Genomic DNA, 27,453 nt, shown 5'->3' with positions numbered 1-27,453 from the left:
GCCAGACCCTCACACTCTTACCCTCTGCCTAACCATACCTCAGGCAGCAGATGGAGGCTGATGTGATCCTCAATAAAGAGGATTTTGTCTGACAGGAAAATAGATCTTATTCTGAGCATGCATACAAGAGCGACTATCTCTTGAGCACTTACCATGTGCCAGACTACAATGGTGCTCTTCGTACAAACCGCATTTACTTCTGACATCAACCCTCTGATATATATTATCACCATTTTACACGTGAAAGAACAGGTTTGAGTCACGAAGCAACTTGTTCAAGGTCACACAGTCTGAAAAACATCTCTCAGTTGGACGCTAAAGGCTATATACTTCCTGCTCTAAACTTCTTTCTTGATGTTTCTTTTTGGTTTGTTTCTGATACCGTACCTATAAAACTCTATGGATAACAATGATGCGTATAAAACACCTTTTTCCTCGAAGCTGATATTTGTATTTTCATGCCCCAGCCGGCTAAGATAAGCTAAGAAAGTGCTCTCTATAGTAGTTAATCTCCCCCTTTTACTTGTTTACATTTAAAACAAGTAAAAATGTCAATCTGAAACGGATTCATTATCTCCTTTTCTGGTTGCATAAGGGCTCTGTAGACTTTGAAGCAAAGGGGAAAAAAGCTTGTTCTTCATTCATCTAGTATGTACTTCACAGAACAATCAGGGCACACATGAATTCTTGGGCGCATTGTCCAAGAATGCAGCACAGGTGGCATCCTGATCCCTAGGAGAAAGAGAGGAAAGATGACATACGGAGTCATTCACAGCTGTTTGCAAGCAGCAGCCTGGTCTGAGTTGGACTAATACTGAAGACTTTTCATCTTTAGTCACTTTTGGGGTCTATAACTTCTTACTTGTCATAGCTGATATATATTTTTTTTTTCTTTCTTTTTTTTTTTTTTTTCTTTCGGTATGCAGGGCTCTCACTGTTGTGGCCTCTCCTGTTGCGGAGCACAGGCTCCGGACGTGCAGGCTCAGCGGCCATGGCCCACGGGCCCAACCGCTCCGCGGCATGTGGGATCTTCCCGGACTGGGGCACGAACTCGCGTCCCCTGCATCGGCAGGCGGACTCTCAACAACTGCGCCACCAGGGAAGCCCCTAGCTGATATTTTTTATTGTTTTCTAAGCATGATAGTATTCCTTTTACATGGATTATCTTCCAAAAACCTTATGTGACAGCTAGTATTATAATCCTCAATTTACAGATGAGGAAAAGGAGATTTAAAGAGATTAAATAACTTGCCCCACTTTATGCTCTAAGAGACAAAAAGCCAGGCATTGAATCTAGACAATCCATTATGATTAACCACAACATTTGCTGCCTTTCAATCCTGCTCATGTTGGTGCCACAATCTTGTTTAAGGACTCATCCATCTTTCAAGTGAGATTGTAAATGTCTCTTCTCTTTTGAGCCTGTTTTCAACTGACAGGGGAGAAGTGAATAATGAAACAGTGGATATTGTAGAAGGAATTTATATTTGACTTTTTAAAAAACTGTGATAAAATCCACATAAAATTTATCATTTTAATCTTTGTTAAGTTGCCAGTCACTCTGTGTGTGGGTGTATGTTTAACAAAAATTGTTTTGAAATTCTATATATATGCACAGGTCTCAGAGCTGAAAGGCATCATACCTCCTGCCAGAACTTTCTGAGAATAAACTTCAGACAACAAAGCACACAGACTTGAAAACTTTTACAAAGGAGAAACTCAGGTGGAGTGAAGGGAGGGAGAGAAAGACAGACTAGTGACTGAGTGTTGGAGAGCCCTGCTTGGGAGGGTGTGCTGGCCTCTGCCACACAAGCCAGAATCATTCTTCTAAGAGGAAGTCCAGGAACAATGTCTTCTCTAAAAACACTGGGGAATCTTTCAAAAACACTGGGGACATCCGGTAGAAGACGGCAGTTCCAGTCCCCGTGGAGGAAAGTGTTCAGGGGACGGGGACTGCACTGGGCCTACTCTCTCCACAAGCAATTGCAGGCCCCTGGGGCTGAGGGCTGAGCCTCCTTCCAAGCATAATAGACCATGTAAACTTGTAAGGCAAGTCCTCAATAGCAGAGCCACCATGCTGCTCTGCAGAATATAACTCCATCAGGTATCCTGGTGATGTGATTCTCCCCCAAATCCCACAGAAAGACCATCCGATCCTAGGGTGTCACACATATAAAGGAAGTTGTGTGATTCTCTACTTGTTAAACATAAACCTTTCAGTACCAGAGACTACAGGGTTTTCTCTTGTTTCATTCCATCAAATTGTTAGAAATATTAGAAGAAAAGTAATGATGCTACGTGTCGTTGACTTATTTAAGCACTATTTACTTCATAATGAAGGTAGGGTTTCAGGACAGAGAGAGAATGGAGAGAAAAGGGGAAGAAACACAAATTAAATATCGTCTAGATTTTTACCAATTAGGCTAAAGAGAGCTCTTGAAGTCTCCATAACAACATATTGCTAGGTATAACAACGATAGTAATTTTGAAATATTTTCTGATAGACCTTCCTCTACTGGTGAAACCAATTTTCTTTATGTGCATTTTATCTGCTGTTATGACTGTGGGGAAGGGTCCTGGTGAATATTGCTTCCAGAAGAAAACAGTATAAGGGCAGCCCCATCATATATGAAGAAGAGACAGACTACCTTTCTGACCAGTGTAAAGAGGGGAATGGGAGGGGAAGCTAGAAAAGAGGTCAGGTACCAATGTCCTCATCCTCACTGCCACCTTCTTTCAGGGTCAAATCTGGGTGATGAGGGGAAAGCAAGGCCCCCAGTACCTGGGTCAGAAGAGGGAGGCTGTCTCTGTTTGATTCTTCCTGTGTGAAAGGGGCTTCCCTTATACTCTGTTCCCTTTTGGAAACAGCATTCACCTGGACACTCTCCTAGGGCTATAATGGGAGAGTACAGGACTTTGCAATCAGGGCAGCGGTGGGGATAAATTCAGCTATAGACACCTCCAAAGACCAGATGAAACAAGTGTCAGCAGACACAGACTGAGGTCAGGGCCAGCCTAGGCAGGGCACCCCACGGCAGAGGCCATCTAGCACCTAGGGGACCGATCCAGGCCTGCTCCAGTCATCCAGGCATGCCATTTGTGCGGCCTGGTGAGGAATTAAGAGATAGAAAACCTTTAAAAATCTGCTTCAAACCAGAATAGATTGAGATGCTCTTTGGTGGCAGGTTTGAGTTTTCAACCACCCCACCACCACTACACAGAGCATTGTGGATGAGGGTGGGCCTGGGGAAGATGAGATGAGCCTTAGTAAATAAAGAGCTACATTTTCTTTGCACACAAAGTGCAGAGTGCACGTCTGAGAGCAGGGCACCTTCCACCACCCACCCACTTGACTCATTTCAGATCTAGGACAAAGTTCACTCCCCTCAGAAGGCTTTTCCTGATTAATTCCATCCCACACATGTTTGCCAAACACCAGCCATGTACACAGAGCTCAGCAGTGAAACAAAAGCTGCCCTCCAGGGGCTTTCAAAGCTGGAAGGGAGACAGATGTGTCACGATTGTAGTCCCAGGTGGAGAAGGTACTGGTGTTAGAAGCCATAGAATCACAAACTCTTCTGAATGAGAGATTGGGGGTTGATGTTAAGAGTTGATGTTAGAGCTTGGCATCCAAGGACAGGTAAGATTTCACAGTTAGGGATGGAGAGGAGGAACATTCTAGGCCAAGGAATGATTTCTACCAGGGCTCCAAGGCTGCACAGGTAAACTTTTGGCTATTCACAGTTTATTTTCATATGGATTTTCCATATAATTGCTGCATCTGTATTATGTTCCCATTGCTGCTATAACAAATCACCACAAACTTATGGCATAAAACAACAGATTTATTATTTCACCTTTCTAGAGGTCAGAAGTCCAAAGTGAGCCTTACAGGGCTAAAATCCAGGTGTCAGCAGGGCTGGTTCTGGAGGCTCCAGAGGAGAGTCTGTTCCTTGCCTCTTCCAGATTCCGGAGGCTGCCAGCTTCCCTTGCTTGTGGCTGCAACAACCCAGTCTCTGCTTCTGTTGCCCCATCTCCTTCCTCTGCTTCTGACCTTCTTGACTCCCTCTGATAATAACCCTAGTGATTACAATGGGCCCATGAGGATAGTTCAGGATAATCACCTCATTTCAAAATCCTTAATATAATCAATCAAATCTGTAAAGTCTCTTTTACAATGTAAGGTAGCATATTCACAATTTTGGGATGTAGGCATCTTTGGAGGGCCCCTGTATGCCTACTACAGTATCATTTATGTTACTTGCCTTCTTTTTATTCAGTGAGAATAACTGAGTTAGAATCCTATTAGTGAAATGCAAAAGAAAAATTCAAATATACTTTAAAAAATGTAAACATACTTATACCAATTACAATAGCCATTAAGGCAGGGGTCCGCAAACCCTGGGCCATGGACAGGTACCAGTTGGTGGCCTGTTAGGCACCGGGCTGCACAGCAGGAGGTGAGCAGCGGGCAATCGAGCAAGTGAAGTTTCATCTGTATATACAGCCGCTCCCCATCGCTTGCATTACTCCCTGAGCTCCACCTCCTGTCAGAGTCATGGTGAGTTGTATAGTTATTTCATTATATATTACAATGTAATAATAATAGAAATAAAGTGTACAATAAATGTAGTGCACTTGAATCATCCCCAAACCATCCCCCCCCAGTGGTCTGTGGAAAAATTGTCTTCTGAGAAACCAGTGCCCGGTGCCAAAAAGGTTGGGGACTGCTGCATTAAGGTGTCAAGGTGAACACCATTTAAAACTAACAGTTGTCCTTGGAGAAATACATATTATATAATCAAAATCCTCAACAGTTAACATTAAATTATTTCCTGCCTCCCAACATTACTTTATTAGTACTTCTCAAACTGGAGCTACCTGGGTCCCAGCAGGTACACCTGATAACCAGAGGTGACAATAAGTTGCAGGATAAACACTGCTCCAGTGCCAATTTTATTAATTGTAATGAGCCAGTTAAAACATTTTATGTTAAAAATGAACATGGCTGGGCTTCCCTGATGGCACAGTGGTTGAGAGTCTGCCTGCCGATGCAGGGGACACGGGTTCGTGCCCCGGTCCGGGAAGGTCCCGTGTGCCGCGGAGCGGCTGGGCCCGTGAACCATGGCCACTGAGCCTGCGCGTCCGGAGCCTGTGCTCCGCAACGGGAGAGGCCACAACAGTGAGAGGCCCGTGTACCGCAAAAAAAAAAAAAAAAAAAAAAAATGAACATGGCTATAATACAGAGTAGAATGGAAATTTTGAGTAAATTTAGTAAAACATGAGACTTTAGAGAAGCAATGATCCGCTCCAAACTGTGCCTAAGGAATTTCTTCTCTGCTTTAAGGAATATCTTGATGGAACATCTGAAAAGCACTGGTATAAATTAGAATAATTTGTGAAAGTTTTTTGTTTCTCAAAAAAAATTCAAGAAAATGTCTCCTGATTACATTTAATCCCAGCTGAAAGTGATATAAAATGTTTTCATTGCAGAATATAGAGATCATTTATTAGGCACCAAGAACATCATAATTCATCTATATATAGAACTCAGTTGTTGACAAGTTTCTGCTTCCATATATAACTGAAAACCAATATGTAAAAATATACACAAATTAAACTCTTCGTATTTAGAAGAGGCCCTCTGCAGCTCACCTGGAGTATTTACTTTTTTTTTTTGATTTGAAAAATAAGAGATTTTTTTAACATCTTTATTAGAGTATAATTGCTTTACAATGGTGTGTTAATTTCTGCTGTATAACAAAGTGGATCAGCTATACGTATACATACATCCCCATATCTCCTCCCTCTTGCGTTAGCTCATACACGATTCTGTTTAAGGTTGGCTTTGTGAGTTCCATACTCAAAGCAATAAACAACAAATTAGAGGAGAAACCTTGTTCCAGGAAACTAAGTTGACAGACTCATACACACACACACACACACACACACACACATACACACAACACATTTAAAATGTGTTATTTTCGACCACCTCTTATACACCAGACATTACCCCATATAATTATGAACATCCTGCGTGTTATTCTCTTTTTACACTCAGGATCAGAGAGGTTGAGAAGAGCTGGGATTCAAAACAAATCATCGAACTCCAAAGCTTGTGATCTTTCTTCTGCAGAAAACTCAGCTTAGTTCCTTAGGAAAGCAGGTGAGAGTGAGTTTAGAGAGTTTGCTACCTCTGTTAACAAAGAGTTTTTGTTCCTCGAAGTGTGGAACCTGAGTTATGTGTTAAATTTGGCTTCCCATAATAACTCATTAGCCAAACATCCCATGGTCCTGGCACGGAGCTAGATCCAAAACAGCCATAGTAGTAGGAGATTGGCATTTCATCTATCCACTCTTCTTCCTACCTGTAATAGGGTAATTTACCTTCCTAAGATTCAAATGACTCTTTTACTTCTGGATACCACTTGGTTTCCCTTTTTGAATAAAATGGATTTGTATTTATTGTATTTCCAGGGAGCACGTGTTGATTCAGGATATCCCCCCACCCCCCTTCTGCTGTTCATATCACCACTTCCTCTCTCCTTTGCAGGATCAGTCCTCATGGAGATCACATGAGTGAGTGCTCACAAGTCACTTAAAACAGTGCTTGGCAAATAATAAATGACCTTCAGGGGTTTTCCTTTTATGGAGACTCCATCAATTATGAGAAAGTCAATTATGATGGCTTATTATTAACAGTGAATGAATATGAATTATAAAAGTACACATCTGCTCCTCCACTATTACCCACTGCCCAGCATAAAATAAAATAACCCAAAATAGAATTCCAGATTTTATTAGAGAATATATCTAAAATACAATATTTATTAAGTTATGATATATTATTTGAATGGAAATATACTCTGTATCACAACTATAACAATCTTTACAGATAATACTTCATTTACATCCCTATATTTCAAAAGTCACTAAATTACAACATAATTCATATTTAACATAACATTGCTACAAATATATAAGAATTAAAAAATTTTTCTTTAATTTACCATATTGGAACCACAAACATTTATTTTATCTGATTTACATTACATAGGATCATGACTATTTTACCTGATTTATATTACACAGCTCAATTTATCTCATTATATGGCTTTGCATTCAATCATCCTACTTTCTTATGTTTTAAAAATAGCATTTTAGTGAACAATTGTGAATGCTCATTAGCCCACGTGCTACTAACAAAGTCAAGGTACTTTTCTCCTACTCCTTACATTATTCTCTGTTACAAAAAGGCTACTACCATAAGCAAAGCACCAGTCACAGCAATTCTGTCAAGCCTGACAATTGGTCTAGGTTTTCACATTTTAGTAGTAAGCACGTCAGGTCGAGAAGGGTCTAGAAAACCAAATAGATACAAAGCAGCCAGGGTCCAATTCACCAAGGTAGACTTGTGCTTAGCTAAAGGGAAACCCAAAGACTCTTCACTGGACATGGGCTCTGGGACCATTTTATTTGAAGGAAGCTTTGATTTGTCTGTTTTTCAGTGGCTGAGTCGGACGCCAGTTGTTCACCATCAGGTGTTCAGGTTCGCCCTCTGCGTTGAAGTTAAGGGTACAGAATTTCGATAACTAAAAGACAAAATCAAAGATGAAAAAATTAAAAATAAAAGTTTCACAGGAGTATTCAATTATGTGTTTGTGTTAAATCTTGAAATACATTCCCCAATATTCACATGTTGCAATGTTCAAAATTTAATTTGATTCCCAATAGATATATAATCACATATAGATCACATATATATGCTTTTATACAACAAATCAATTTCTATAAAATACACACAAAATCTTGCTGTCATTTGAAAGGAAATTTTTGGTGAGCTTGTTTTTTTTCCTCTTTTAATTCTATAATCAAACATCAAAAGCCTATAAAATAATTCTGAGATGTAAAGTAACAATAACAATTCTAGATCCCAATTAAGGTTTGGTTTTCTACCCCAGGGAAGATAAACGACAGCATCTGTACAATTAGATGAAGTGATCCAGGATCTGCAAATTCCGGGGCCGAATGATGGGCTGACATCTCTTCTTAAATTTATAGAAACACAGGAATGAATCTGCCCAAGCTGGGATTTCAAATCCTTATCATTGGTTAATTTTGATTCCCTATTAAATTTGCGTCAGTTCCTGGCACAGTGATGTGACATAGGCAGCCCTCAACCGGTTTCTTTCTTCTTTGAGGTTGTTTTTGCAAATTGGCACTTCCCTTTCCTTAAGCATGACTTGATCTAAATGAAGAAGGGTGGTTGGGGAAGTAATGTAGCTGCCCATGAATCAATAGCCTTGAACCTGATTTCTTTGGTCCACTAATATTCCCTCGATCACCCCCCAGGAAGTCAACTTCATGTAAGCCAACTATTGTAACAGGCACAGCCATGGTCACTGCATGCACTGATCACTCGAACAGCACAAACTACACTGTATAGGAAATATGTATCTGGTCTAAGCTGCTAAAGCAACCTGGAATGACTTTTAATAGACATATTTTCTCTAAGGGATGACTCTTGCCTTTGTCAGGATCCAGAAATGTATTCTGACATAAATAAACTGCAGTAAGCTCTTAGGTGAGTGAGCAGTAGGCTGGGAATTATCACCCATACCTATGCATCCTTGAATATAAAATCTCTTTGTTCCCAGCCTCACTTTCTTCATAGCTTACAAAAAAAGCATTTATTAGGTGACAGACACCTTTCTCATGTAATCTTCAATTTTATCCAACTTTAGAGTAAAAAAGAAAAAACTGCCTAAGGTTATAGTTAACAACAACAAATACTTATTGAGTGCTGATTATATCTGCTAAGCACTGTTGTTGGCACTAGTTGCACAGCTAGAAGCATCAGGAGGAGGAATAAAGCCTAGGTCTGTCTGACTCCAAAGGCCAAGTCCTTCTGCCTGGACTAAATGCTCCACCTGACTTTAGCAAACAGACCTGCTCACTGCTAACAGAGATGGGTTCTTTGAGCACGAGCCAGGTCACGCTTTCCAGGAGAGGAGGGGTGGTCAGTGAACCAGGGTAGGTCCAGTAGTCCAAGCTTTCAGGAAGGAGGCCACGAGGATCAAAGTTAGTGAACTCGGCACTCTTACCCTGGAACAAGGAAATACACGTGTTAAAAATGTCACATGATCAGAGTGGGGGGAGGCAGGAGAATAGGAAACAGAAATATTCCCCTCTGGTACCCAGAAAACTTTCAATTTTTTTAAAGAGAAGTTCCATGTTCACCAGAAAACAGAATAAAACAAATTAACAGAAGACATTTGACATGGAAATTTAGACTGGCAGATATGAGCAAGAGAACCTGACTATTAATTTCACCTATCCATTTTCTCACCTTGTCCTCTAAAACAGAGGTACCCAACCATTTTTGCTGGTTTCATGGAAGACAATTTTTCCACGGACCAGGGGAGGGGGTGGAATGGTTTGGGAACGATTCAAGCACATTACATTTACTGTGCACTTTATTTCTTTATTACATTGTAATATATAGTGAAATAATTATACAACTCACCATAATGCAGAATCAGTGGGAGCCCTGAGCTTGTTTTCACTTGACACCCACTGATAGGATTTTGATATGAGTCTGCAAGCAATTGATTTATCATGGTCTCTGTGCAGTCAAACCTCTCTGCTAATAATAATCTGTATTTGCAGCCACTCCCCAGTGCTAGCATCACTGCCTCAGCTCCACCTCAGATCATCAGGCATTAGATTCTCATAAAGAGTGTGCAACCTAGATCCCTCGCATGTGCAGTTCACAGTAGGGTTTGCACTCCTATGAGAATCTAATGCCACCACTGATCTGTAAGGAGGCGGAGCTCAGGCGGTAATGTGAGCTATGGGGAGGGGCTGTAAATACAGATGAAGCTTTGCTTACTTGCCCACCACTCACCTCCTGCTGTGTGGCCCAGGTCCTAACAGGCCACGGACTTGTCTGTGGCCGGGAGTTGGGGACCCCTGCTCTAAAATAATCCCTTATATTTTTCTTTAAGTCATTCATGATCATAGCCAGTATTTAAAGTGAAATTGCTGCCACTGAAATGAGGCAATTTTAGGTTGCTGTAACAGAAAATATATAGTATCCTTGATGAGGAGGTAATTGTCTTGCTGTCCTATTTGATGGCTGGGTTAGAACTGAAGAACTGTATTCAGTTCTGGACACCATGCTTTTAGAGCAACAGAAGCAACAGGAAAGAGTTACTGGAAGAGTGACAAGATTGCTACAAAGACACAACTGTCATGTAAGACTAGTTAAAGGGAACTAAAGATAATTAGCCTGGGGGTAGGTAAAAGGCTGATAGAGAATAGGGTCAAGTGGAAGGAAGATCAGGTTTTGCTTTGTTTCCGTTTTTTTTTTTTTTTTGAGATATAATTGACATGTTATATCAGTTTCAGGAATACAATGTAAAGATTCAATATTTGAATATGTTGTGAAATGATCACCCACAATAAGTCAACACCTGTCAACATATATAGTCACAGAATTTTCTTTTCTTGTGTTAAGAACTTTTAAATATACTCCTCGCAACTTTCAAGTAGGCAATACAGTATTATTAACTATAGACAATATAGTCCTTATTTTGACTTATTTATAAGTCATCCCCACGACTTATTTTATAACCGAAAATTTGTACCTTTTGACCCCTTTCACTCATTTTGGCCTCACCCCCACCTCTGGCAACCACCAATCTATTCTCTGTATTTTTGAGTTGGTTTTTTGTTTGTTTGCTTGTTTTGTTTTGCTTATTTATTTAGATTCCACATATGAGTTCATATGGTATTTGTCTTTCTTTCTTTGACTTATCTCACTTAGCCTAATGCCCTCAAGGTCCATCCATGTTGTCACAAATGGCATGATTTCATTCTTTTTTATGGCTGAATCCATTATATCTACCTATCTATATACCACATTTTCTTTATACATTTATTTGTTACTGGATGCTTAGGCTGTTTCTATCTTGGCAATTGTAAATAATGCTCCAGTGAATGAGGGGGTGCATATATCTTTTTGAATTAGTGTTGTAGGATCAGGTTTATTCTATGTGAATCAAGGGAGTCAAGCTCAGGGTAACAGGTAAGCATTTCAGAAGATAGATGCTGCTTCGATTTGAGGATGAGTTTTATAAAGCCAGGTTGCTACTGCTGATGGTAGTATTTATAAGCAGATGCTCCATGACCTCAGCACAACTGTGCTGTGGAGCGGATTTAAACATGAATTCAAAGAGGTCATAGAATATAAATCTCCACAAAGCATGACTTGACTTGTCATGTTCACCACTGTATTTCCTAGATTAACAAAGTGACCAGAATGTAGTAAGTACTCAGCAAATATCTACTGTATGAATGAGTGAATAATTTGACCAGATGATCTTTCAGCCTCCTTGCAATCATGATTTTCTCTGACTCTTGCATATGGATGTTCAAATGATGGGAAGCAAGATTAAATAAATACAAGTCTTAAAATTATACAAGTATTAGGATCAATTTTGGGTTGATGATAAGTTAAATAAACGCATAAGCAACATTTTACCTTTATTAACTGCTCATCTAAGCACCACACGTCAAACCGAGACTACTCAATTTGAGCAAAAGAATTTTCAAAAATGAGTGGGGTATGGAAAATAGGTACCTTATTCAGGTGGCAAAAAATTCAACTATACCTTTGCTTTAATGGAATCCAGCACATCAACGACTTTCTGGAGGCCTGGTTTAGCATCACCAATCTATAGAAAGAGACAAGGGACAAGATAGTGTATTCCAGTTGGCACTACACCAGCTTTTAATTAGGGCAGCTCTATGGTAAAATTTCTCCAAATAGCAAACCAAAACCCACCATTTGTTACACACCACCCATCAGTCTTAGTTTGATTTCCCTTCTTTCACTGACAACCTCCTTCTGCTTCTGCCCCTGTAGTTCCCCTGAAATTACCTTCTCAAATGTCACCAGTGATCTCCAACTGCCAAAGCAAAGAGCACTGTTCACGTGCTTACTTTAAGCTTCATGCAGGATTTTGTGCTATCATCTTCCCTCCTTTTAAAAATTCTCCCCTCTTTTGGCTTTCCTCCTGCTCTCCAGCCTCCCAAATCTCCCTTGACTCCTGTATTCGTTTTTAGTCATTTAATCAGCATCTTTCCTTACAGTGTGAAGTTTCTTAGGGTTGCTTGCTGAGCAGTTTTATCCTCCCTCTTCATGCTTTCCTCGGATGATTTCATATACACTTGTAGCTTCCACCTTGACACAGGATTTCCAGAATCATGAATCTGCAGCCCAGACCTTTCTCCACTGGGTTGACAACTATCCAGAGGGCAGCTCAACCTGTATGTCCTACTCTTGTTGCCTGGATTCTCCAATATGGAGTCACTGTCCTTCACTTCTCCAAAACTTGGTCTTAATTTAGCACTATCATAAAATAGTACTATCTAGCTTAAGGTTGAATGAAAAAAAAATACTAGTATTCACCCAAAATATGCCTCTTTCTCATTTCACATTTCACATGTATATACCCTTCACATTTACATCCAAATGGTACCTATGAAATATCTCTGCAATTTTGTCCCCCATCTCTACTGCTACTAGCAGATGCACGGGAAAATAAGCCTGAAAATACTTCAGAGCCAAAGGCATTTCCTAGGCTCTTTGTAGAATGTCCTATTTGTTATGAATGTTCTGTCCAGTTAATCTTTTTTGAAAACAGGGAATAAAAAGAATTGGGCCATCAACTAACCTTCAGAAAAATACCCAAAACAGCCAGTCCGTCAGGCTGTTGCGCTGCTTTTCCAAACTCCCCGTACTTGGTGTTCCAATGAACCAAGTGGAGCTAAAGTAGGAGACAAAACCACAAACAACAAATGATTTACATGATAAAAGCCTACACAGCTATCTAGCGATCTTTTCTTCACAGCTAGAGGTTACTAAAGAGAGTGAAAATGTGGATAATTTTAAATCTAAACTTGTATTTTAATTCTAATTGGCATAATATCAAGTGATTCCTTCAACAACTCTAAGAAAAAGAGTTGCATACTTTTGAGGAAAGACAGAAAGTTTATTTCTAGATTTCCATTAAAACAGGATCCTCCAATTTGAATTTATTAATTTTGTGCAAATGGAGGTCTTAGAGAAAGTTTTGCAGCATTAATCGTAATATCACAAATAAAAGTTATAAAAAGCAAATGTGAAGGTCCTCTGTAAAATAGGGGGTTTGAGTTTACCAAATTAAGCTTTTGAAAGAAAAAAAGTGTATCTTACCTCTGCAGCATATTTCTTTTTATCCACAGTATGCTCAGAACCTTGCTCATCAGATGAACCCCAGTGAAAGTGAAACTGAATCAACCTGTAGGTGCCAGTGAGGGGTCCTCCTTCTAGCACTAAAATTAAAAAATATATATATATATACACACACACACACACACACACACACACACACACACACATTTACATACACACACACTCATACACATGCACGTGAAACACACACTACTGAATATTACAATCTTTAATCCCATTTTATAGTACTAAATTTATGCCTGAACCAACATTTTCACTCTGAAAATTCAATCTAGACTCAGGTTTAGTCTACAGAGCTGAAGAGGATCATTTCAACTGTTTTATTTTTTCCTCACTTGTGTTGACTGAAGGATGGATGCTTTTCCCATCTGTTTTCTGAGCACAGTGGCACTTCTCTTCCAGATTTTTTTGGGGCCTCCTCATAGGTTCAGGTTCAGGTTCAGAGAGAGGAAATTTTCAGGGGAACTATGAATTCCTCTGTGAATCAGTGAGGAAGTGCCCACAGCTACTCGTCAGTGCTGGTCTGCTGCACACCTGCAAGCTGAGGAATCTCTCCTCTGCCACGGCCCAGTGACTGACCTTCAGCCGGCCTTGCTAACCTCTGATACCAGTTCTTACCAGAATTTGTGAAACAATAAGCATTCCCTTGAGCTTAACAACATAAAATCAATTTTCCTTACACAGGCTTTTTCCTTACACAGGCTTACAATTTTCCTTACACAGCAGATTGTCACTGCTACTAATTAGCTTTATACCCTTAAAATGTTCTATTTGACTTTCTGATCTTAATTTGCTCATTTGTAGAATGGATACCTCCAATTATTTACTACTTCACTAAGAATTGACTGATTATCTGTGAGACGCAGTGCATAATGCTTTCTTGAAATTCTAACTTTAATAACCATCCCATGATTCTACTGTTCTGATATTAATGTAACTTTATTACACTTAAATCCATATTAGAAATCACATTCTTAGACTATAGTCTATCTGTAGATAATTAATGAGCTGTGTCTTAAGAGAGGATTAAAATAGTAAGAAATCACTGTTTCCCCCATTCCCTCCAAAAAGCCTTTTACCTAATTTATATGTATTAATGGGACTTAACTGATACAAGCTTTTAAAATTAGTTTAGTTCTACTACTTCAATTTTATTTCTCTAGAACTGGGATTAGAACACCTTTTGCTATAAGTGTATTTTATTAGCTTTGATTTATAATTCCACAGAGTAATGAGCCCAAACTAATTTTGGCTTTGTAAAACCAAGGGACAAAGTCTGTACAAAAAGTTTGTTCGCTCAACTTCACCTAAATATGCTTAGATGGCAGCAATACCCATTCATCTATTCAAAGAAAAGATAAAGCTGGCTGGAAGATACTTAAGCAGTCAGGCCTTTCTATGGCTCCTGATACAACCTCTGGCTGCCAGATCTGCCTTACAATAGGCCAGGAGAAGAAAAGAATAAAAAAAAGAAAGAGAACAAATTATAAATGGTATTATATTACAGATCTATTAAGAAACATGAATTTGGATGTATTCTGATAATATCACATCTCTTGAAACTTAACTTTTATTGTAAAAGTGTTTTTCTAAATCTGATAAGGAAAGAATTATCCTTATATCCCCAAAATAGACTTTTTCCAAAATGAAGGAATTCCCATTTTTCATAATTATATATACCCTTAAAACAAAATACATGTTTATAAGGTAAATTGATACCAAAATTAATTCCTTTATAATAACTTTTTTAAACTACTAACTAACTGGCTGATCATAAAAACCATTTGTAACATCATTAATTCTACCAAATGGCAAAATTAGTTAAATAAAACCATAGTAAGCATCTGAGATAACTGATCATATTTCAGAAAAGATTTAGAATTAGGCAAGAGTATATGAGCTTTTATTAAATAAGGTTTTCTAATACTAAAAAAAAAAAAAAAGAAACACTCTAAGTTCAAAGATTAAACACTTTCAGGGCTAATCTATTATTCCCAGATACCTGTTTGAACTCCTGTTAAAATAAAACTATGTTGCTATGTAGAGTAGAAGCCTACTGTAATTAGGAAAGGTATTAAATTCTTGAAGTTTAATTGCTACAAAAAGCAGCATTTCTGGTCCTCTTCAACTAATTGGTCATTCCTCAGCAAATTCTTAGCATGGAGTTTAGTCAATGAAATCCCTCAAAACATTGTTATAATAATAAATTGCCATAAACTCTAATATAGGTAGCATACATCTTTTTATTTGAGAAATAGGAAAGACAAGGTTAAAGATGGAGCTTACACAATATTCTGGATCTACTTATTTTTTTACTTAATTTGATTGCTCCAAGCCATTTTCTAAACTATCCCAGTTTAAAATAAAACCTGTTTTTCTAATGCAAAAATAATTTTAAAGAATATCAGAAATTGCTGATATTCTTTTTAAAAAATTGTTTCTTTTTTCCTCTGTAAAATCTGTTAGTGGGGCTCTGAAGAGTCAATCATCTCTTGTACCACAGAAATGTTTTTTCCACAAGTGATAGAGATACATAAATGGGGTTTTCTACTCAAAGACTCAATGTCTTGTTCAAGACTTCTCCAAACTTAATTTAAATCCAAATCTCAAAACCAAGAGCCCCAGAAGAGTTTAACTTTTATGGTCTTCCATCAATTATACATACTATATATAAAACACAAAATAAGCACTAAATGTAATATTATAATCTGTCTTCTTATACATATTACTTATGTAAATTATACATTACTTGTGAAAAGTAAGAGATTCATTCCAGTAATATTGAAACAAATTAGATACTTATATAAATTAAAAATTTAATGTTAAATTTTTTTTCCTTCTTAATCACTTTATTATTACTTAATATAAGATGCATCCAAATAACAAACTAAAGACCTTAGTGAATGTCAATAATCTCTCCTAAATCCAAAATATAAATAAACTACTCCCAATAATCCTTAGTTTAAAACTAAAATTTAAGGGATTTCCTATTAATGAAGTAAATGAATAAGTCTACTAAAAACACATTTCTAGCAGGTGAATAATTTGAAATTTATTAAATCGGTTTTGGTTTTTCGGCAGTGGTCAATAATCCTAGGGCTACCTACTAAGGTTAAAAAAACAAATGTCAGTGTAGACAAATCTGAGAAATAGACACCCACATTCCATTTCTTTTTATGTAGTGAAATGTTTAGCTGTCACTTTCACTAGTGTAAGCACAATTAAGATTCAAGAGAACAGAAATTTTCAGTTTCAGGTTTATGGTAATTGTACGAGAGTAAAAAAAAAGTAACTCTTTGACATGAACATTATTAAATACAGTGTCTAGGATGCTTTTGTCAGTTTTATAGAAGCTTAGGGTTCTGTTCACACCATTAGCAGTAGGCAGGACAAGCCCTTCCATTTTTTGTTGTTCTGTTTCCTTTTAACTTATAATTGTTTGTAAAAGGAAAATGTTCAAGCTTCAAAAGCAAGTCTCTGAAAATCAAGCAGGAATCTTGTATGACGATCCATTATATCATACAAACAATGATCTGCTTGAAATGAGCACAGGTGAACTCAGCTTCCTTCCTTCTCTTTCTTGAAATAATAAAAACAGATAAAAATATTCCAATTTCTAAAAGCAGAAATGATGTGAGAGTTGTATATGGGTTGGCCCAATAATTCGAATATTGGTTTTTCAAAGATATTTGCCTCTAACTTTGCTATAAAGCAGGAGAGTTTTAAACTCATTAATAAAAGTTAATAAGTTAGCAGGAGTTAACAATTTGACTACTATTCTTTTATCCCAGATGAAGCATGTAATAAAAGATCTCAAGCAGGAAGATTTATTTTTTAATAATTAAAAAAAAAAACCTAACAGGATTAACAATTTTTCATTAATTTAAGGTGGTTTATTTTTAAAGGAATTTAGAAGATTGATGAGAGCTTTAACCCAAGCTTCTAGTTAAAGCCTATTAACTCCGCATTTTAAAAGATTTCTCTCAAGCTTAAACATAGCAATAAATTCTACCAGTTCAGGTCCTTATACCCAAGTATTTAAGTTTGGGTATAAGATAACATTTAGGATACATCTGAAAATCTAAGTCTATGAGAAGTTCTAGAAGACTGAAATCTCACTGGGGGTGGAGGGGGGAAGTAAATGAACTGAAGCATTTAACTACAGAAAATAAAGGATATCTAAAAATGTTAACACCATGAAAATAATTCCTAACAAAAAGCTATGATAAACTGTCCATTTTAAAAAACTGAGTGACCAAAATGAAAAATTATTTTTTGACTTAAGTGAACATAAAAGTATATCAGTTTTTAAAAACATGGTACAAGTACAAACACACTAAATATTAACTATGATGGTCCTTCAAAGATTCTTATTCAATTTCTATTTTTAAGTGGTTGCCATTTAGTCTCATTCCAACAAACTAGGAAGGAGATGATTAGCAAGTAACTTAAACTCTTGAGCGTTCTGTTTCTTCATGTTTATTTTAAGTGGGTTTGACTAGAGTATCTCTACCATTTGTTCTAACTTGAGAGTCTAGGATCTTAAAAAAAAGTCTAAAGGGTGTTTCTCTGCATGGTATGATTGGTTTTGTTTCACTTTTTTTTCTTTTTTCTATCCTGTAGGTGTGTTTTCCCTTAACATCAGCATTTAATATATTCTGTATTCTAGAAAAAAAAATGCTTCCTGTTTAATCAAAACAACTGCAAATGTTGAAGAGATATGGGCAAAAGTACAAAGGAGTCTTCCGTATTTAAAGGAGAACAAGTCTTTCTAACATTCACTCCTCTTGTTTTTACTGTACCTCTTGCCTAGCTCTCTCAAGTCCCCCATGTTTCCTACTTCCTTTTGTCTGGAGTCTCCTCCAAGAAACTGAAATCCTTCAAGCCTCATCCTTCAACCACAAACTTTATTCACCCTGAAAAGTCTTTTCTGACTTGCTCAGGCCAACTCCAAACCTGCTTTCCATATTTCCTTGGGATACTTCCTTGTTGCACTTATCAAAGTGACTGTCAGCATCTATTATTTCTATGTCTTTCTACCTGAGGTATCGCCATCATGGCCTCTGGGGATGCAGGAGAGGGACCAGGACTCCATCCTGCCCTCAAGATGCCTAGCTTGTCTTAACATATAAGTGGTATTTGTAAGAATTTTGTTTTTTTGCATAAAACTAGGTGAATAATACCTCTGTCTCTAAAGACATGGGTTTGAGCCTCTATCTGAACCACTTGATTTTCATGTTTCACAATCTAAACATGGCCAGTTGCTTTAGTAATGTATGTGTTAGTCACCAGAAGTAGTTAGACAAAGGTGGCTAGCTCTCATCAGTTCCTGCTTATGTAGAAATCCATCAGAACTTGACATATTCATGGTAAGACATATTACTATGTAATAATGTCATATATAAAATCAGTACATAGTTTAATATAATAAATGGCATGTTTGGGACAATATAAAAGTAAGATTTTAAAATGCCATCAAGTGATGGGAAGTAATTTTAAAGCTAATTAAAAACTTAATTCAAAAAACTTATCAGAGGTGCAATAGCTACAGCAATTGCCTAATAAAGGCAGTCAAATGGTGTGTAGACCCGACAAGAGCAATGGTCATTTATTGAGGAATTGTTAGGTGACAGGCACTAGGTTTTATATGTCTGTCCCATTCAATCCTTCCTCTGTAATAGATACTGCTACTCCAATTTTACAGTTAAGAAAACAAAAACTTAGGTTAAGTTACTATCACTCCCAAGAGGGGAGGAAGGAAGAATTTTTTCAAAACTGTACTGAATACTTTGGATAGCTACTGAAAGAGAATAGTCAACTCTATTATAATGACGATAATTACATTTATATACCATGTGAGTACTATAGGTCATTACTCCAACATTCTGACAGTATTATTGAATGTTGTCTCTATCTTCCCTCATTTTGCCCCAATGCTCCCTGCCCCCCACCCCCAGACTCCCACACCACCACACATAATGTGTTTGTAGCTCCATTCACTCAGTGCCCTTCAGAGGAAAGCACTCAGGAAAATAGGACACTGGCAACAAAATCAAGGGGATTGTTCTCCTATTTCTAAGCAAGAAGAAAAGAACAATTCAAAGGGCGCTCTGTAAACAGCCTCACTACAAATAAATTATGGTAATTGGTTTTGTCAGTAATGGACCAGGTATGTCCAACCAACTCTAAAACATTTTCCTTTGTGGAATGAATTTCTGGGTGGATACCAAGATACACGACCACCCTTATTACACTAGCCTAATGCTGAGAAAGTATTTGTAAATACAATGTTTCCAAGAATTTCAGGATTTTAAAGTATTAGGTTTCCATCACTCTTCTCACTGCTACCTTGCAGATCACCCTAGGATGTGCTTTTTCTTGGATAGGCATCAATTCTGGGAAACAAATATTTTAGAGTCTTAAAAGTTCAAGTTTTGCAAATCTCATCTTTGCTGATCTCTGTTGCCAGGGCACCTTGCCTTTTGTGACTTTTCCCAGGCATATCACAGTTATTCAATGCCCTACATAGAAACCAGGAATTTTACAGGGAGAGACAGCCCCTGCCACTTCAAAGTAATTAGCCTACTCCTCAGAGACTGCAACCTAATGAAGATTATCAGAGTGTAGTATTACAGGGGTCCTGCTGCTGCTCCTGTTAAGCTGGGAAAACAGCTACTGGCTGAACTGCACAAGTTATTTTTTAAACACTGACCTGCTTTGTCCTGGGAGTCATCAAACTCCACGTTGAAAGAGTGACCGTTGTTGATAATTCTGCGGGAAGTCGCTTGCTCATAGCGAAGAGACAGAGGCTTCAGGGTAGGGTCATGAACGGCTGCTTGGGTGTGGATGTCAACAGGGGACTGGCGCTCTCCGTTGGCGATGGGGAAGTCCTTATGCCATTGCTCGGGTCCTGGGTTTGAGAACAGACGTGTGAACTCCCCAGTGTGGGGAAGGGCACATGCAGACCCCTAGAAAAGGGCAATGACTCTGGAGCCAAACTGCTCAGCTCCAGTTTTGGTGGCACCACCGAACAGCTGAATAACCTTTGGGAAAACATTTAATCTGTGCCTTAGTTTTCTCATTTGTATTAGGGGGTAATAATAACATCTAGCTTATAGAGGTTGGTGTGAGAATTAGAATCAATACATGTAAAGCTTTTAGAACAAGTAGTGAGCGCCATATAAATATTAGCCATTTTTATGCTCCTTTTACTGAAATTGAGCAACTGACACTGGGTTTGTGATTAGGATTTGGGATATGCAAGCTCACTTAGGACACTCCAGCAGATCGGAATTCCTTCCTCTAGTCCTCGGACTAGATGTAAGGACAGAGTCAACTGCTCAGGCCCGGGCACCCCTCCTTTAATGGTCAGGATCCCCATGACCTGGGGATCCCCAAACCCCTAAAGATGTTCAAAGATGCGCCAGACACATCTTTCCCTTGCGTTTGCTGGCCCGGGAGAACCCAGATCTGCGGCCCTGATAAAACCGGGTTCCTGGTGACCTCCTAACATAAGAAGTCGAGAGCTGAAGGGAAAACTCAGAAATCAACGCAAAGGATTCAGACCAGCCCAAGAAAATGCCCCGGAACAGTTCGTGCTGAGAGTCTTAGCCACAGGTGGTGCTGAGGATGAAGTTGCGGGTGGGTGGGTGAAGGGGGTTCCCTAATTCCTCTGCGATCAACAACTAAAATGTTTCCTTACAACCCTTCCTAGTTTATTCCTGGGTCGGGATAGGATGGTCTCCGGCTCGTGACCCTGGAGTGGCTGTCCGTGGGTCCCGCGGCTGCGGCTGCGCACCCCTTTCCCCGGGCCCTGCGCGCCACAGCGGGACTCAGGGATTCCTCGACGGTGGTCTAGGGATCTGTGCTGGGGGCATCCTGTGCCTGGGAGCGGCGGGCGGGGCGGGCGCCGGAGGCGCACCTGAGCCTCGGGTGCTCCGGACGGCAGCGGTAAACAGTAGGTGCGGGCGCTGCGGGTACCGGGGCCCCGGGCGCCGCGCCGCCCGCCGGCCGCACTCACCGTTGTGCTTGCCGTATCCCCAGTGATGGGACATGGTCGCGCCGTAGGTCCGGGCAGAGGAGTTGGCGCGGGTCTAAACGGCGGCTGCTCTGGCGCCTGCAACGTGTGTCCGCGGGTCGCGCCGTAGCCGGCTTTTATAAGGCTCCCGCCAACTTCGTGCTTGGGGGCGGCCCGGGGGAGGGGGCCCCGGGTGGACCTGGGCGACGCGGGGAGGAGGTGACAGGCGGAGGTGATCTCCCCGCGCTCGGGGCGGGCCGGGCTGGAGAGGCTCCGGGGGCGGGGAGAACGCCCTCCCGGCGGGCGCTCGGCCAGGTTCAAGAGCTCCTCTCCCAACGCCCGGCTCCCTCGGCCCGCGGCCCGGGTCCCCGGTCCCTGGGCAGCCAAGAGGCTCCGAGCTCTCTGCGCGCGTGGCGGCGGCGGCGGCGGCGGCGGCGGCGGCAGCTGCTCCTGGGCTCCTGGGTTGGACTGGGCTGCGGAGCGTCTACGTGCACCCCATCCCCCTCCGGGGCGCTGAGGCTGGCGGCAGAGCTGACAGCTCGGGACCCGGGCCCGGTGCCTTTCATCCCCTGTCCCCTTTGTGACCGCATCCTTGGCCTCGGAGCCCTTCCGCCCAGCCCCATCGGCCCCACCCGCGCCGAGGTCTCCAGCCCGGAGGGTTGCTGACCGGTATCCCCGGCCCTGGGCCGGCAAGCTCGGTTAGGAGCTATGACCTTGGGGCAAATAGGGATACGGTCCCTTGAGGCGCTGGGGAGCGAGCCGCTTAGGGCTGAGAACCACGCTCCCCCTGCTGGAAGGCCGTGGAATAAATCAAGAAAGAGGAGAGAGTCTCTTTTGCGTAAGTCCAAACTGAGGCGAGCAAGGGAGAATGCATTTCCTTGAGAGCTGTCAAGGTCTCATATAAGGTGCTCATCACCTCCCATCTTCTTTTTTCTCTTTAAAAAATTAACTTTGCGGGAGAGACTTCCTAGTTGAGTACATATTAATTTAAAGCAATCAAAACTTCTAAAGAATCACTTTTCTAACAGGAATTGGGTAAAAGAAAGAATTTCTTGCAAAAAGATGAGAATTTCCTCGGCTGACAAAGGAAACTTGGCATCTGGCATACCTAAAAACCAATTGAAAGAAATTTAAGACAGGATATTTTTGAGACAAGGCAGCATTATAGCTTTCCTGGGCCCTAGGCATTTTGCCTTTATGGGTCCCTTATTCATAAACATACACACACGCACAAGCTCACACACACATACAGGTATTTATGGCTGTATTGATATAAAGATTAATACCTTAATATTATATATTTAAATTTTTTCTTTGATCTAAATGTTCAATTTTTTCTTCTGATTTTAAAAGAAAATATTTTCATGGATATTGAAAAGTGTTGTGAGCCTGAGTCACTGTTTTTCCTGTACCTAATGGGTAAGTCAGGACTGTTTTGAGGTGGGGACAGAATTCATTTCCCTCAGGGGACTTTGCCACAAAAAGTGGAGAAGGATTTTCTTTCCTGTGGATCTCTGTGATCTTTGAGAGCATAGTATTAGAGTTAAAATTGGGGCAGCAAGACACAGTTTTACACAGTTCTATCAGCCTTAACATCATATTACTCTTATAGACAAATAAAAGGATAAATTATAATATTAGTGTAAATTTTTGTAATGTTGATCTCAAAATCATTATTTACTATTTATTTCAGTCAATTCCACACAAACAAATATGATTCATATTTAGATTTACTTGTTTTTGTCCTAAGTCTCCAGAAAAGTGTATACCCTCCTTGTGTTGGGGTCTTCTGGTTGATGTCACCATGATTTCTTAGCCAATGAGCTATTTTTGATTTCTAGTAACATCAGAAAATGTAGTTTGTAGTTACAAAGAACCTTTTATTTATGCCTCTGTAGCTGCCTAGTCTCTTGTGGAGCCCAGTAAAATAATTTTGATTCTTTGCATAATTTTGAAATATTTACTTAATTCAAAAGGAGAGGGCCTTGCAGTTTCTACGAGACTCTTCACTAGGCCCTGGGGATGAAAATTTGGTAAGTGCTAAGAGTTGAATACTAAGTCTATAAATGTAAAGTGGGTTCTAAAGAGTCTGTGAAGCTAGCTAGGCTTTCAGAATCCTTGGAATCCTTGTGTCTCTCTCATTTTCTGTGGAGCTGGATTGTGGCTTTACTAACATGGAAGTAATAAGAGTATATTTTGATTATTAAATATCTTTAAAACTTCAAACACCACCAAACTGCAGTTCAGAAAATAGATTCTTATTATTCAAGTGAGTTTCTCCCTTCTCTCTCACTTCTAGAAAATGAACTCATTTTCAGTGGAAGAGGCCCTCCCCACAGAGCTGTGCTTGGGGAGAATGTCACATGCTCACTGCAGGGCAGAAATTATATCTCACCTTTGGATATTCAGCAGAGATCTACATTTTTTATTAACTTTTTTTATTACAGTGATTGTCAATACTTTTTTCTGTCCATTTTTTTTCAGTGCTGGAGATGGCTTTGTGCCTTCATGTAGATACATTCAGAATGTAACTTTATTTTACTGAGGGCATTCTTAGCAGGCAGTCATAATTCAGTTATGTTCAAAAGACTACTCTAAGATTGGATTTTTAAATATAAAAAATATTAATTTTCCTGTCCCCATGTTTCTACTAGAGGGAAAGGCTTGTTCATTTCAGAATAATTCTAAATAAAGAAACTGTACAGTATCTGAAGAAAGGCACTTTTTTCCTGCCCCAGGAGGAAGAAATGGCAGGCTATAGACTAGGGAAACATAATATAAAAATCTTGAAGTCCATACTCTAATTATCATAATAAAAAGGCTTCTAACATATTAATCTTGCTAAAAATATAAAATAAAATGGAAAAGTATTTGCTTTTCCCCCCTCAAAGTAAAGATATTTTTAATATATTTTACAAGGTGAAATATACATAGTTTATTAAACATTTAACTACAGAACTAATAAGATAATAAAAAGTTAACTAGTCTCATGTTTGTTACAATCATAGTTTTCAAGTAAATATCTATGCAGGCTAAGAGCCAATCCCTTCTTGGGGCTCCTGTAGGTCTTTGCACACATATTCATCCATCCAAGTATTTTCGATAACACATTCTAATCAGACACTATTATGATCATCAAGTTGTAATTCACCATCCCAAGAAGCTGCTGGCTGCTCATTTTTGAAGTAGGAATAATGACACCCACCTCAGGGTTATTATAAGGATTCAATTAGAGACTATGTATAAATCATCTGCTACATCAAGGCACTCAGTAAATGGCTATTCAGTTCACCCCAGACAGTGCTAAACCGTTAGAATATAATGTAATGAATGCAAAATTAAATACCTGGGCAAGGTTCAGGGAAACAAGAAGAATGAGCTTTCCGCAGCATGCAGTTTTTTGTGGGGGGAGGGAGGAGTGTTTGGGCTATGGAGAAGTCCATTCTAGCACACTTGCATATTTGTTTTTCTTATTAAACTGAGCCACCTGAAGCTGGGAACTGTATCACATTATTCACCTCCGAATCCTAGGTATCTATGACTTTTATCTGGCATGAGCTCCCGGACGCAACTAGTAACTACCCAAGTAATGCTGTTTGAAATTATGAAGTCACTAATCCAAATGGAGGCAATAGCAGTTGCTCTGTACAGAAGCCAGTCGGTTAACAAATAACATTGTGCTGAAATTAGACTTGGTTTTGAATCTGGGCTAATTTACTAGCACTCTGACCTTGGGCAAATTGCTCGGTCTTGCAAAGATTCAATTTCCTCATTTGAAAAACTAGGACAATAAAATTACCCACCTGCTAGAGTAGGCAAGGACTAATGTACATAATTTGTACAAAAGATTTAGCACAGTGCCAATATTTAGAACTTGATAAATCCTAGTTATCATTACTACTATTATATGTTTTTTGAACTCCTGTTATGTGTTTACTATTTTTTAGGTACTATGTGGGCTGTAAAATCTGTAGTCATCTATCCATTCATTCATTCAATAAATCAGTCAAGTACTGTTATGTGCCAGGCTGCAGCACACGAGCTGCAGCCATGCACCAGATCCACAGAGTCCCTGCCTTCGTGGAGCTTACATGGGGATGGATGGGGGTAGAATACAATAAATGAATAAGCAACAAGAAAAGTGAATTTCCAGTGAGGTAATGAGTAACGGGGTGGATGTTATTGTAGGTGCAGTGGTTATGGTAGACCTATTGAAAGCAGTGACATTTCTGGAACCATTAAGGAAAGACCTGGGGAAGGACATTTCAAGCAGAGGAAAAAGTAAATGTAAAGGCCCTGAACAAGGACATTTCTAGAACAGAAAAACTTGTGATGGAAGCACTGTGATCGAGGAAAAGAAGGCAAGGAGGTGAAGTCAGAGGCAGGCGGGGGCAGCTACTTGCAGAGCCTTTCAGACCCTGCTCCCCGGGAAGGATTTTATACTAACTGTGCAGGGAAGCCACCAGGAGGTTGGAAGGAAGGGAATGATACAAACTGCAATAATATAGTGTGCTTCAGAACTAAAAGGAGTTTAGCGATTATCTAGTCTGATTATTTATTTTATGGATGAGGAAATTTGTAGAGGTTCCCAGAATGCACTTGCTGTTCCCTCACTCCCTTGCCTTTGACCATCTGACGATGACTTTTCACAAAAAGATTCAAACTCCTTTTCCTGACCCATCAAGCCATTTTAATCCTGGTTCTGGCTTCCTTCTTAGCCTCTGAGTCTCTTGACATTCTTCTACTGTAGGATGGGAGGCAGTATCACATAGTGGCCAAGAGCCCAGGCTTCCTGAGTTTGGATTCAGCTTCTACGACTTACCTTCTACTCAGCCTTGGATGATTTATTTCACCTACTCAAGGCTTAGTTTCTACATCCAAATGTAATAAGAGTACCTAGGGTTGTTGTGAGTGTTAGATGGGCTAATTCGTGTGATTTAGTCATGTAAGCTAGCATGATGCCTGATGTTGTTAGCTGCTCCGTTAGGATTCTTGTTAGTGTAGCAGAGAGGCACAGAACTGTGCAGTGGGAATGAACTTTCTGAGAAGATGGACCTGAGTCCAGATTCTGGCTCTAACACTCACGTGCTGTTTTACCATCACCTTGAGTGAGCTACACGATCCTTCTGAACTTTACTTACTTTATTTGTTAATTAGGGGGAAATTCTAGGTCTGAAGCATTATGATGAGAACTAACATCTGGAAGATAGCAGATATGGTTCTGGAACATTTTCTTTATTGAATAAATGGTATAATTATTATTATAGTACTTCCCATTGTAAAATCATGAATTGGCTTTTCTGTTTCTCTAACTTGGATGAAAAAAATCACATTTACTTAAGGAATATGTTTGGAGTTCCTACTCTTATAAAAAAATAACATTTTTGGAAATCTGATTGTGCTGCAAGCATGATTCTGAAGGTTTTACACAGCCCTGAGGCATAGATGTAGGTCATTTTGCCCCAGGTTGTCCCACTCTACAGTTTGAGTACTTAGCAATCTGCTGTGTAGCCTCAAGGTGATATAGTAACAGTGCATTCGGATTATGCATGCATTACTATTCTGTAAAACAAAGTTATATCGACATACTTGTCATTTTTCGGGTTTCCTACCAATCACTAAAGTGGCAGGAGCTGGTATTAAGTATACATCTAATAAACAGATGAGTTCAATTTCCCTTAGTAAACTGCTTTTCAGACGTTTAAAAAATTAGTTCCTAAATGTGTCTTTTTCTTTCATGGAAGCTAGTAACATTTCAACTTTTCTGTAGTAATTAAATCTATTTAATTTTTAAGAGTCCACCTCTTCTTAGACCATTGGTTCTCACCTGGAGGCAAATCTGACAGTGTCTGGAGACATTTTGCTTGTGATGGGGGGGTAGTGTGATACTGGCATCCAGGAATGTTGCTAAACACCCTATAATGCACAGAGCAGCCCCCTGTAACAAAGAATTACTCAGTCCAAAATGTTAATAGTACCATGATCATGAAACCCTGTCTGAAGAGTATCTGTATGGTAATGCTTTTGTAAAAGTTATGTATGTATCCAGCAACACATGAGCCCTAGGAGAGTGCTTTGCCCATAATATGCTCTCACTCATTTTTGTTGGTTGGATTGGATAGAAAAGCATACA

At 39.6% G+C, this 27,453-nt stretch overlaps 1 protein-coding gene across 1 annotated transcript; it reads right to left on the bottom strand.

Annotated features, from left to right (window-relative positions):
* Positions 1-6,786: 6,786 nt before the first annotated feature.
* Positions 6,787-21,497, bottom strand: CA2 (carbonic anhydrase 2). The gene is made up of 7 exons (XM_004324933.4): positions 21,324-21,497; positions 20,016-20,213; positions 13,265-13,383; positions 12,744-12,836; positions 11,679-11,741; positions 8,953-9,108; positions 6,787-7,595 (listed from the first exon to the last, which is right to left on the bottom strand). Exons 1-7 carry the CDS (start codon positions 21,355-21,357, stop codon positions 7,476-7,478), a joined length of 783 nt encoding a protein of 260 aa, XP_004324981.1. The 5' UTR covers positions 21,358-21,497; the 3' UTR covers positions 6,787-7,475.
* Between the last annotated feature and the right edge of the window lie 5,956 nt (positions 21,498-27,453).

This window comes from Tursiops truncatus, chromosome 17 (genome assembly GCF_011762595.2).
Source record: "Tursiops truncatus isolate mTurTru1 chromosome 17, mTurTru1.mat.Y, whole genome shotgun sequence".
Classification (NCBI taxonomy): Eukaryota; Metazoa; Chordata; class Mammalia; order Artiodactyla; family Delphinidae; genus Tursiops; species Tursiops truncatus.
This window is presented reverse-complemented; position numbering and strand designations above follow the sequence as displayed.

What these genes read in the sequence shown, in the direction of transcription:
- CA2 (XM_004324933.4), bottom strand. Translation starts at nt 21,357, where the DNA reads ATGTCCCATCACTGGGGATACGGCAAGCACAACG. An exon ending in TGACTCCCAGGACAAAGCAG is followed by an intron (nt 13,384 to 20,015) that starts GTCAGTGTTTAA and finishes TTTTAATTTTAG; the next exon opens with TGCTAGAAGGAGGACCCCTC. An exon ending in TTTTGGGTATTTTTCTGAAG is followed by an intron (nt 11,742 to 12,743) that starts GTTAGTTGATGG and finishes CTCTTTCTATAG; the next exon opens with ATTGGTGATGCTAAACCAGG.